General features: G+C 41.6%; 1 protein-coding gene across 1 annotated transcript in view; it reads right to left on the bottom strand.

Moving 5' to 3' along the window:
* Nucleotides 1-13739, bottom strand: part of cachd1 (cache domain containing 1) — a 99332-nt gene that overhangs the window by 52393 nt on the left and 33200 nt on the right. Inside the window, exon 2 of the mRNA XM_053635765.1 lies at nucleotides 4392-4454. Coding sequence (XP_053491740.1) covers nucleotides 4392-4454 — 63 coding nt within the window. The remainder of the gene's footprint in view (nucleotides 1-4391; nucleotides 4455-13739) is intronic.

The raw sequence follows: 13739 nt of genomic DNA, 5'->3' as shown, positions 1-13739 counted from the left end.
TGAAAAGCTTCAATGCTGTTATGGATACTCATTTGAAATTCATAAATAACGTGATAACCTAAAGTGAAGCAGCACAGGCTGCATTCCAGACGACTTGCTTCATTAACGCTGCCGGTGAAGTGAGTGATTAACGCGCTTTCCCAGTCTACATCAAAGAGAGCAAGAGTCAACCTTAGAGACAAGAAATCGATCAGAATTAGACATACACTGCAAATATAACCTACACCTCACGCTGCAGATAAACGACTTCAGTTCAAAAGAAGTGTGCGGTGTAGATGAGCTTGCGGATCAGCGTGAGAACTTTGGCATGCCTCTCGTGTGAGGGTTTAATGCCGAAATAACTGCACCTCTATGCACTCTGGCTTACTTACTCAGTAAGAAGTTCCCAGAGGGAAATTACGAGCTTGGGCAGTACTGGCTCGCCAGTAAGGGTTCCCCCCAGGTGTTGAACATAAATTACACGCACACCAGCATTTTCATTCAACGCTGGCTCAATTAGCGAAGCAGCAATGCGCAATAACACTGTCGGGATGCTCGCACGCACAAAAAAAAAAAATGACATTAAGACTCTCAACCACATCGCAAGTCATACGCACGCACACGCACGCCAAACACAACTCACACTCGCACCTAATACACGATAATGGCTGCGATATGACTATTAACCCTGCTCATATTTCCAAAAAAGGCAGATGTCTAGCAAAAACATAGAGTCTGTCCAGGATATGGAGAAATAGCCCATGACCCATTGACCGTGTGCAACTCAGCCACACAGCTCGGCAAATCAGCGGTAAATTTGGATCGTAGTTCTACCAAAAATAACACTGGGTGAAGGGAAAAAGTCTAAGCCTTCAGAGAGGGCTATGTGTGGCCCGGTATCAGGAATAACAAAAGAAGATCCAAACTGAGCAAATCCAAACATGCACAATGAAAGGAGGTCAAGCGTGACAGACTCGAGAACTCATGAATAAGGTAAAATCTACACGCAATAACAATTATATCATCGGATAAAACTGTATCTGTGATTCTAAAGTTTATACAAGTTTCTCAGGTAAAGAGGCAGGAGATCACAACGCAATGCACTACAATGATTACGTTTACATGGACAGCAGTAATCTACTTATTGATCTTATTCTGAGTAAGACAATATTGTGATTAAGGTGTTTACATGAGTCGCTTTTAGAATATTCCTTTCATGTTCCTGTTTTACATGTTATAGAACATAGATCGATTAACAGCACACGTCATTACGTCACCGCGCCACGCCGTCCGACGTCCCCTCCAGAATTTCACGTATTAACGTACAGTTGATCTACGTTATGGTACCGTATACAGTTTTGGGTGTTTTTATTTTGAATTTTATGGAAGCTTCAAGGGTAGTTAATTATTAGTTATGCTGTACGTGCTAACAGACGACTGCTTAACGCCGTGGGCTGCGTCCCAAACCACGTGCTCACAGTCTATAGAGTAGATTAAATACATGTATTTCGCCTTCTATGTAGTAGGTAAGTACGCGGTTTAGGACGCAGTCGTGCTCTCTTGTTTGACGTCAAATGGTTGAGCACTGCCGTGTGTGCACGTGTCCTGTCGCAAAATGTGGTGAAAACTCACACGACGTTAATAGAGTGATTGAGGTGTGTACATGTCTGTAATGCACGTCGATAATGCGACTAAAACAGGAATACTCCACATGTCTTAATTCGATTTGTGTTTACTTCGAGTATGACTTTAATCAGATTAAGGTCATCAATAATCACTGTTTACATGCTAGTTTCTTAATCAGAGTATCGTCTTAATCGGGTTAATATCGGATTATTGTTGTCCATGTAAACGTACTGAATGATGAATGAATACATTCAAAATACAGAACCCTTTGCTTTTAAAAGGAGAGAAGCATTCAGGTCAGCTTTGACCTTTGACTTTTTGTCTCAAAGACATGGAAATAATTCTAACTAGGTGGTTTTCCTCCCTCTACAGACGTGCCATGTCATGACTTCAGCACGGTCAAGTCGTCTGTGGTTCAGAACACACAACCTGAATGTCACTGGTTACTCAGTAGAAACGTTTCAAAGCTAACGTTGTACTACTCTTATAGCAGAATACTCTCAACATAAACAAGCAATTTCCTCGAATTATGTCTGTTGAAGCAATTTTTTTTTTTTTTTTTTTTTTACCAATTACACGTTTCCTTCAGAGTCAAAACTGTGAACAGACAGAAAAGTTGAACAGCACTTATGACTTAAACTATCATTAAGATCTGCCTTGAAGACAAACTATTTATAGAAAGCTACATCTGATTTCAGTTTTTACTCCAAAAGTAAAAGTCCACGTCATGGAACGGCATCTTTCAGGAATTACGATGATAATTTGAATCTCCATGCAATAAACCAAATCAATAAATAACTTGCTTTATGAAGTTGGAAGTCATTTTCTGACATGGGAGAGTCTTTGGGAGAAAGGAGCTTGTGTTTTGTGGTTTCATTATTAACCTAACAAAAGAGTAAAATAGAGGCTGGGAAGAGAATGACCGTTTCCTGCTAGAATGTAAGACAAAGGGAAGAAACTTGTTTCATGGATGTGCCACAACATTACAAAACCCAGCAACACAGCAGATTTCCAGAACATCCAAGATGGAGATCGGAAAATGCACTAGAAGACAGTTTATGCAGGAACCAAATCTATAACACTATATTACACTATATGTCCAAAAGATTGTGGACACCTGACCTTCACACCCATACAGTGCCTTCCACTAATATTAGCACCCTTGATAAATATGAGCAAAGAAGGCTGTGAGAAATTTGATCTTTTGTTCAAAAACAAAACAAAAAAAAAATACTCTGCTCTCATGGATATCTTCACACTTATACACACAGTGGGGCGGGGGATTTGGGGGGAATGTTTCTATTTCAGAGATGTACTACCATTTCTGATCATTTTCATGACTGGTGTAGCGAAATAAAACAAGTGATGCACTGTTGAAATAACTGCTATAATCCCAGGTGCTTTGGGTCTGCGTCACTTCAGCAGGCCGACTACTTTATCGTCTACTCCCAAAGCTCAGACATTAGGGTACTGGTAGTTATTGAGGTGCCGGAACACTCGGAGTGCCAACAGACGGCTTAATCTCTCACTAACGGACAGTAAACAGCTGCAGGAGAGACCTAGCATCACAGGAACGACTCGCTCACAGGGGGATTTTCTTGGCAAGGCAACCTGAGCATAAATAAATAAATAAAAATTTACACCCGATCCTGGTATATTCAAGCTCTGGGCTTTCCTGCCAGGTGTGTGTTGCAGAGACATCACACACACACACACACACACACACACACACACACACACACACAGAGACAGAGAGAGAGAGAGGCAGATGAATATACAGAGACAGACACACACAGAGACGTGCACAGAGACAGACAGACTGATACATAGACAGTTGCATGTTTTCTCACACACACACACACACACACACAGAGAGACAGGCAGAAAAATATACAGAGACAGACAGACACACACACACAATGACATGCACAGAGAGGCAGACAGATAGACACACAGAGACAGACAGACTGATACATAGACACAGTTGCATGTACACAGAGAGAGAGAGACAGACAGGCAGACAAAAACATACACACACAAAGACATGCACAGAGAGAAAGACAGATAGACACACACAGACAGACAGACACATAACCAGACAGACTGATACATAGACACAGTTGCATGCGCGCGCGCACACACACACACACACACACACACAGCAGTTCTATATTCAGGTGCATACTTGCTTTTACTTATTGTTATGGGTTTTATAGCAACACTGAAGCATTTATTTATATATTTGTTTCTTTGTTTATCATTTGTCAGGAACATTCCATTAATCTGTATACTGTAAACGAGTCCCTGTTAGCCTCGAACACTACTTTTCATCCGTTCTGCACGCTCGGATGTTGAAAAGGAAAATGCAACCCATCGGAAATCTAAAAGAGAATCAGATATTAGCTGCAGATTGTGCAAGGAGAGGGTCTAATCTCAAGAACACGAAATACTCTCAGACATCTAACCCACCATGCCGACTGATTAAAATATACAACTAGTGGAAAGTTAAAAAAAAAAAAGTGCAAAAAGCGCTCTAATTAAATATGGAGAGTTTATACACGTCGTCTTTAACGTTGTGGAAGTTATGCCTTAAATACAGCGCGGGACCGTTGACTCTCACCGCTTCAGTAGCTCCAGTGGTTCAGCACAGACAAACAAAGTAAGCTTCAAAGCTAACCAGACAGTCGCTGTCGAATTTTAATTGCCGTCCTTTGCCCCGGAGACTAAACACACACACACACACACACACACACACACACACACACACAAAGAGAGAATTTACTCACCTGCTGCACCTCGGTCTCGCCGTTTGAAGTTTTCTCCGTGTACACAAAGGAGTTGAAAATTCTCTGTGGGGGCGAGAGAAAGAGATAAAGGCTCAGTGAGATGTGCTTCCAAGAAAACTGAGAAACACGGCCATTTCAGTGAACTAGAATGAACTGGATTGAAATACGGGAATGAGATTTCCTGCCATCTGTAGGCATGGTGAAAAGGCCCAGCAGAGAAGTTTGCTTAGTTTGTTTTTCCCACCAGATCCGACACACTGCGGTTCATCCTAATACACATACAGCACTGTGTTCCTGATCCAGAAATGACTTCAAACCAAGGCATTAAACCATGACATCCAAATCAACATGCCACATCATACAGTACCTCATCATACACACTAAATAGCTCAATATCCGAGAACTCGGACTACGAATTCATTACATCATCAGATATCTTTTCATCAGATTTATTAATCTCATCATATAGGAGGGAGGGAGGGAAAAGAAAGAATGAAAGAGGGAAGGAAGGAAGGAAGGAAGGAAGGGAAAGAAAAAGAAAGAGGGAAGGAAGGAAGGAAGGAAGGAAGGAAGGAAGGGAAAGAAAAAAAAAGAAAGAAGGAAGGAAGGAATGAAGGAAGGAAGGAAAAGAAAAAGAACGAGGGAAGGAAGGAATGAATGAAGGAAGGAAGAGAAAAAGAAAGAGGGAAGGAAGGAATGAAGGAAGGAAGGAAAAGAAAAAGGCAAGGAAGGAATGAAGGAAGGAAGGAAAGAAAAAGAAAGAGGGAAAGAAGGAATGAATGAAGGAAAAGAATTAGAAAGAGGGAAGGAAGGAAGGAAAAGAAAAGAAAGAAAAAATGAAGGAAGGAAGGAAGGAAAAGAAAAAAAGAAGGAAGGAAGGAATGAAGGAAGGAAGGAAAAGAAAAAGAAAGAGGGAAGGAAGGAAGGAAGGAAAAGAAAAAGAAAGAAAAAAGGAAGGAAGGAATGAAGGAAGGAAGGAACAGAAAAAGAAAGAGGGAAGGAAGGCATGAATGAAGGAAGGAAAAGAATTAGAAAGAGGGAAGGAAGGAAGGAAAAGAAAAAGAAAAAAGGAAGGAAGGAATTAAGGAAAAGAATTAAAAAGAGGGAAGGAAGGAAAAGAAAGAAAAAAGAACGAACAAAAGAAAGAAAAATATTTAATTGAAAGAAGAAAAGAAATAAGCAAAGGAAAGAAGGAAGAAAGGAAGGATGTCTTATTTGTTAAACTGAAGTGGAGTACTTTTACTTTTGTGCGTGTGCAAGAGAGAAAGAGTCTGTGTGTCTGTGTGTGTGAGAAAGCGAGTGTGTGTGTGTGAGTGAGCGAGAGAGAGAGAGAGAGAGAGATGGAGAGAGAGAGAGAGAGAGAGAAAGTGTGTGTGTGTGTGTGTGTGTGTGTGTGTGAGAGAGAGTGTGTGTTAGCTGAAGTCTGTTATTAAATGCTATCAGGTACTCCTTGTATGTAGAAACATTTGAAGTAAACGCTCCTTTTCCTTGAATTATGTTTACGCAATTTTCACTAATGCCATTTTCCCCTGAAAGACCTGCAGTAATCGCGAACAGGCAGAACACAGGAACAGCCCTTACGTCTTAAACCAGCAAAAGCTTGGCTTAAAGGAAATCGGGAAAGATTTACAGTAAGCCAAACGTAATATTGCATTTGTTTTGGTGGTTTGGACTCGAAGGAGGTGCAGCACACAGGGGGAACGATGAAAGCTGTATTCAGTTCAGTTTCTTCACCTGAGTGCTGAATATCACACGTTATCTACATCCCACTACAGACTGATCTGAACAACGCGCTGGGATCGGTGTTTTCACCGCGTCATGAGGTCAGCCACACGGGCTGTGTCCCAAACCACATACAATCAGCACTGGCTTAAATACACAGCCTATCAGAGCTAAGCCGGAAAAAAGAACGAGAGGAAGGAAAGAAGGAAAAGAACTAAAATAACTGATTGGAAGAAGAAAGGAAATAAGCAAAGAAAAGAGGGAATGAAAGTAAATAAACAAAGAAAAGAAGGAAGTAGGGCTGCATCAACTGAACGATAATTAAAATAATGGAGAATGATTGTCATTATGGATTAGTCGGGTCTGTGACGTCACTGTGGATAACCCCCCCCCGTCAGTGACGTCACTGTGGATAACCCCCCCCGTCAGTGACGTCACCGTGGATAACCCCCCCGTCAGTGACGTCACCGTGGATAACCCCCCCGTCAGTGACGTCACCGTGGATAACCCCCCCCCCGTCAGTGACGTCACCGTGGATAACCCCACCGTCAGTGACGTCACTGTGGATAACCCCTGTCAGTGATGTCACTTCACGATGGTGAAAAGCGCATTTCTATGACTAAAACTCGTCTGAAAAACAGCGGAGGTCACCGTGACGTCACCGTGGATAACCCCCCGTCAGTGACGTCACCGTGGATAACCCCCCCGTCAGTGACGTCACCGTGGATAACCCCCCGTCAGTGACGTCACCGTGGATAACCCCCCCCCCCGTCAGTGACGTCACCGTGGATAACCCCACCGTCAGTGACGTCACTGTGGATAACCCCTCCGTCAGTGACGTCACTGTGGATAACCCCTCCGTCAGTGACGTCACTGTGGATATCCCCCCCCCCCGTCAGTGACGTCACTGTGGATATCCCCCCCCCCCGTCAGTGACGTCACTGTGGATAACCCCCCCCCCCCCCGTCAGTGACGTCACTGTGGATAACCCCCCCCCCCCCCGTCAGTGACATCACTGTGGATAACCCCCCCCCCCGTCAGTGACGTCACTGTGGATAACCCCACCGTCAGTGACGTCACTGTGGATAACCCCACCGTCAGTGACGTCACTGTGGATAACCCCCCCCCCCCGTCAGTGACGTCACTGTGGATAACCCCTCCGTCAGTGACGTCACTGTGGATATCCCCCCCCCCCCCGTCAGTGACGTCACTGTGGATAACCCCTCCGTCAGTGACGTCACTGTGGATAACCCCTCCGTCAGTGACGTCACTGTGGATATCCCCCCCCCCCGTCAGTGACGTCACTGTGGATATCCCCCCCCCCGTCAGTGACGTCACTGTGGATAACCCCTCCGTCAGTGACGTCACTGTGGATATCCCCCCCCCCCCCCGTCAGTGACGTCACTGTGGATATCCCCCCCCATCAGTGACGTCACTGTGGATAACCCCTGTCAGTGATGTCACTTCACGATGGTGAAAAGCGCATTTCTATGACTAAAACTCGTCTGAAAAACAGCGGAGGTCACAGAGTGAGCTGCTGAGGGAAAAGTGCACGATGCAGGTCGTCCAAAACATGAGTGTTTTATATTAAGCGCTTCAAACAAACTCGGAAGTGTATTAACGTGGCTCGTCGTGTCAGATGCTGCGACACATGCGTGTGCTGTTTAATGTGTTCCAGACATGTTTTCTTCAGCGCAGAAATAACACTTTTACCTTTATATCCTTATCTGTACATGTTCGAAATTCACACCAGTATTTCCATTTTATATAAAGTCTCGTCCTGACAGCGAGAGAGTCTCCGTTAAACTTCACGAACGAGCGCGAGTCCACACATCAATCAAATATGATGCTGTGATTAGCGATGTTTAGAAACTTTAGATTTAGATTGTGTTTATGAGAGCAGTAACTGTAATGGGGTTAGAACATGGAATTGTATAGAAATGTAGGAAGTGTGATACATTTACAGAATAAAGTAAGAAGTTACCGTGTTCAGACGAGTGAATGTGTGTTACTGCAGAACATTCAACCTCTTACCAGTTAACACTTAGTCTGTGCTTTTGTTTATCTTTTTTAACATTTTAATACAGTGATAGAATTTCTGCTTTAAAGCTTGTGGACAATCGATTTTTTGTTTGTTTGTTTGTTTGTTTTTTCCTTCAAAATCTAATGTTAATATTTTTAAAAATCCTTTGCACAATGTATAGCGTGATCCACATAGATACGTTCAGTACCTTTTTCATAGCCTTCAATTTGCACAATGTTTGAAGGACAACACTGGGCAGAATGTGAAAACGTTTGTTTGCTTTCGAAATACAGAAAATAAAAACTGGCCTGTTAATTCAACTAACCGATTAATCGAAGAAATATTCAACAGATTCATCGATTATCAGAATAATCATTAGTTGCGGCCCTAGAAGGAATAAAAGGAGGAAGGAATAAAAGGAAAGGAGGACAGGAAGGAAGCCTTATTTATTGTTACGTTGAAGTGGAGCTTTTTTTTTTTGTGGAATCACGAACAGCAGCAGAACCACATTCACCGTTTAACCTGCTTCTTGTTCAAAACACGGCATGACTACACACCGGAAAAACAAAAAGATAAAAATCAGTGCGGTCTCTAATGTCGTTCAATGAATCAGTGAGTGAGTGTGTGTGAGAGAGAAAGACAGAGAGTGAGTGTGTGTGTGTGTAATAGTTTTATACGTTGCGACCCAGTGTTATAAGCCTCAACATTAATGGTTTCCTAATAGTAATGCTGAGTGACTGCTAGCAAGTAGAATTTTTTCAGCTCTCCTATTTAACATCGCGCCCGGCCATCGCTGCAATCAATCATCCCACTATATGAAATAACAGCTAGGGCCGTTTTTCACACACTTTTATACACTGGTATATGATTTGCTTTATGAATATTAATGTCTGGTGGGCAGGGTCAGGGAAGCAGGCTGTGATTTGGAGAGGCAGGGGAAAAAAAAAAAAATCATTTACAAGAAGTTATTAAAAATATACAGGCATGATTTCCAGAGTAAAATGACTTGAAATGTGTTTCTTCATTCAGGGGAAAAAAAAAAAATTAAACCATGACTGCTGTTTTCTTTCACTAATTTCTTACACAGTGTTGGTGGATGCTTGGTGTCATTTGATAGTCAGAACCCCCCCCCCCCAAAACCTTCACAGGCAATATAAAATATACCTCGCAAATTTTCAAACAAGCTTGTAACTACTGGACTGTACGACTCGGTAAGACATGGAGGTGGCCTTGTCTCACGATCACAGCGAACAGCCATAAACCTAATCCAACATTGTACCAGTTAGAATTACACAGTGGGCTTAATGCAGGCAGCAGGTGCTTTACTCAGAGGTCTTGCACTCTGTAAACGCCTGACACTTGTGCCTCCAGCTCCACACTTATTGAAACTGTGTAAACACTGGCAATAAGCTAAGCAGCTGCATGCAAACAAGAGTGTTTATCTTACCATCTTAATAGAACCATGATAATCGTTACAACCACAACACTGTGCAGTGATGTGCAGCCCTGGCAATAAAACCAGACGTACCGTTATCACTCAGTATGTTTACATGGACAGCAGTAATCTAATTATTGACCTTATTCTGAATAAGACAATATTGTGATTAAGGTGTTTACATGAGTCGCTTTTAGAATACTCCTTTCATGTTCCTGTTTTACATGTTATAGAACATAGATCGATTAACAGCACACATCATTGCATCACCACGCCACGCCGTCCGACGTCCTCCAGAATTTCACGTTTCGACATACAGTTCATCTTCGATATGATACCGTATACAGTTTTGGGTGTTTCATTTTTAATTTTACGAACGCTTCAAGTGTGGTTAATTATTTGTCATGCTGTACGTGCAAATAGACGACTGCTTGAAGCCGTGGGCTGCGTCCCACACCGCATACTTACCTACTATATAGTAGCCGAGATACATGTATTTCGCCTACAGTATAGCAGGTAAGTACGCGGTTTCGGACGCAGCCGTGCTTTCTTGTTTGACGTCAAAAGGTTGAGCACTGCCGTGTGTGTACGTGTCCTGTCACAAAACGCGGTGAAAACTCCCACACGACGTTAATAGAGTGATTAAGGTGTGTACATGTCTGTAATACACGTCGATAATGCGACTAAAACAGGAATACTCCACATGTCTTAATTCGATTTGTGTTTACTTCGAGTATGACTTTAATCAGATTAAGGTCATCAATAATCGCTGTTTACATGCTAGTTTCTTAATCAGAGTATCGTCTTAATCGGATTAATATCGGATTATTGTTGTCCATGTAAATGTTATCACTGAGATTAATCAGCCATGGAGAATAAAGAATTACAGTGGACCAGTTGCATCAATTCTGGGCTTAGAAAGGATCCGGATAAGCAACTGACATGACTGAATGGTGACAAGAGTTACAGTTTAATGACCAAAGCCCACAGTAGCGTTATTGTGATAAAATTAGGCACAATACACATTTCTGAGATCTCACAGGCATCATCAGTATTTTTATAACAATTTCAAGATCTGACTGGGAACTGAATCTTTAATATGATAAAATATTTGTATTCATTTGTGTATAGACATTCAGTTTTTGGTTTATTTTAAAAACACTATTGCTTTGCTGACGGTTTGTTAGCGAACCTAAATACAGCGATACATATCGTGCATGCTTCAAAATATCAAATATAATCTCTGTCCAGTCGGATTTAAACGTTCTCTTTCATCACTAATCAGACAAGAGAAGGTAAACGAAAATATATATATATATATATATATATACACATATATATATATATATATATATATATATATATATATATATATATATATATATATATAAAAATCATGAAGGTCTGAGCTAAAGTCTCTAGCCCTGTGGGTATTCTCTAGTCTGATGAGCTCTCTTGAGCGAATTCATTTACATAAATGCATACGAGTTGCTGAACTACAGCCAGGTTTTTATTGTCATAAGTAGATCTGCTCTGCTCTAATATTCTTCCAGTTCAGCTAGGGCTGGGCAATATGGACAAAAACGTACATTATGATACGGATCATTTCTTATCTTGAAATGATGTACATCATGATATTAGGGAAGGGCGATACGGACTTAAAACTATATCACGATATTTTCTGCGATATTGCAATTTTATTGCGATAACGATATCATTGACGATATAAATATAGTACCATGCACCACTGTTTTTATCTACAAGTGATAGCTGTGATCTTGAGAGCCTCAGAAACACAAACATTGATCTAAAAGTAAAACTGCTTTTCTGTAAGCAAACCAGTTCCGGATTGTAGAGGTAGCTCCTTGTGTAGCGATAAACTCCTCCTCTGCTTCACGTCCGTCTTCCACCGTACTTGTTTTCGCTCTGCACGTGAGCTGCGAACGGGTCGCACGCCGTCACATACAGGAATACGTCATCGACTAGGCTTTATCGTTATTATCACGGGAAGACTAATTCTTATTGTGGGGAGAATTTCTACCGGTATATCGCAAGCGAGAAGATATCACCCATCCCTACTAGGCGGCGCACAGCGCTTGGATTTGACGCCTTGGCGCTGTGCTCAAAGTTAACTCAAATTCAAGTTTGACCCTGTTTACGCTGACCTTTTCAGACCGATAAGATATTGCCCATTCCTACATGATATATATCATCTTCTCTCAAATTCATGAAAATAATTAGCTAGCGATAAATCACATGACTGCTTATTGACAATCCTGTGAAGTAAACACCACAGAAAGCCGATTTTTCTGTTCTCCTTTTATTTGGAAGGGACACTGAACAGAACTATCGCAAATTAGAACAAGAAAAACATAACACTGTGGAAATAGGAACAATGTGAGTACCAAATCTAAAAAGTAAATATTAAAACACTCTATTGAACACGCTGATGCCTGTTCTGTGTCGGAGTGTTGCAGGGAGTCTCGCTCTGTCTCACGCTCCTCCATGCTGGTTTTTGTTTTGTGTTACAGCGCACCGCTAGTTCCTAGCTCGCACCTCAGTGACGTCAATCTGTTCTCAAACAGTGGTTTTTGTGTTTTATCGCAGCTGTGCAGATATTCAACGTAACAGCATGACTCCGAATGATTTTAGACGACAGTTCTATAAACAACAAATGCACATCGAGTATGTGACTATTGGAAACACTTTTTTGCTTGTATTTTTCTCATTTGTAAGTCGCTTTGGATAAAAGCGTCTGCTAAATGAATAAATGTAAATGTAAACAGATCCTGAAGAAGCCGCATTCACTTTATAGCACGGCGGCTAGCTCACTAGCTAGCTCACGGTGAGTTGTACATTTCTGTGCTACCGGTAAAACTGGCATCCGTTCTTCCTTTTCATTGACAACTCTGACAAGCTTTCATATTTTTAGCCAAAGGTTATGATTGTGAAAGATATCATTTGGACTAGTTCAACAAAACAGATTTCATATAAAAAACCATAATGAACTTTCTTTTACTTTCACACTATCTGTTGTTACCCAGATGAGGACGGGTTCCCTTCTGAGTCTGGTTCCTCTCAAGGTTTCTACCGCTATATCATCTAAGGGAGTTGTTCCTCACCACCGTCGCCACCAGCTCGCTCAATAGGGATAAATTCACACACTTAAAATCTGTATCCTGTGTTTAAATATTTCTGTAAAGCTGCTTTGAGACAATGTCCGTTGTTAAAAGCACTATACAAATAAAAACTAAATCGAACTGAAACATTTGCCATGTCCACTGATGTTGCTAACTTTACTGTAGTAACTGTTAAAACTAGGAAAAGGAATTTTACATGGCAAACAAAGCCAAGCGGAGTGATGCCCACAGTCAGTACGTTTACATGGACAGCAATAATCCGATATTAACCCGATTAAGACGATATTCTGATTAAGAAACTACAATGTAAACAGCGATTATTGATCACCTTATTGATGGCTAAAGTCATACTCGAAGTAAACACAAATCGAATTAAGACATGTGGAGTATTCCTGTTTTAGTCGCATTATCGACGTGTATTACAGACATGTACACACTTTAATCACTCTATTAACGTCGTGTGGGAGTTTTCACCGCGTTTTGTGACGGGACACGTACACACACGGCAGTGCTGTTTGACAGCAAACAAGAGAGCACGGCTGCGTCCGAAACCGCGTACTTACCTGCTATACAGTAGGTGAAATGCATGTATTTCAGCTACTATATAGACTGTAAGTACGCGGTTTGGGACGCAGTCCACGGCTCCAAGCAGTCGTCTATTTGCACGTACAGCATGACTAATAATTAACCGCACTTGAAGCTTTCGTAAAAATTAAAAATGCAACACCCAAAACTGTATACGGTACCATAACGAAGACCAACTGTATGTTGATACGTGAAATTCTGGAGGGGACGGCGTGGCGCAGTGACGTGTGCCGTTAATCGCTCTATGTTCTATAACACGTAAAAAGGAACATGAAAGGAGTATTCTAAAAGAAACTCATGTAAACACCTTAATCAGAATATTGTCTTATTCAGAATAAGGTCAATAATTAGATTACTGCTGTCCATGTAAACATAGTATGTGAAACTAACGGTTGTATAAATCACCATATCGCACAGCCGTAGGTTCAGCCCACTGATACCAG

The sequence above is a fragment of the Ictalurus furcatus genome, chromosome 11 (assembly GCF_023375685.1).
Source record: "Ictalurus furcatus strain D&B chromosome 11, Billie_1.0, whole genome shotgun sequence".
NCBI lineage: Eukaryota > Metazoa > Chordata > Actinopteri > Siluriformes > Ictaluridae > Ictalurus > Ictalurus furcatus.
The sequence above is the reverse complement of the archived record's forward strand: the minus strand, read 5'-3'. Positions and strand labels throughout refer to the sequence as shown.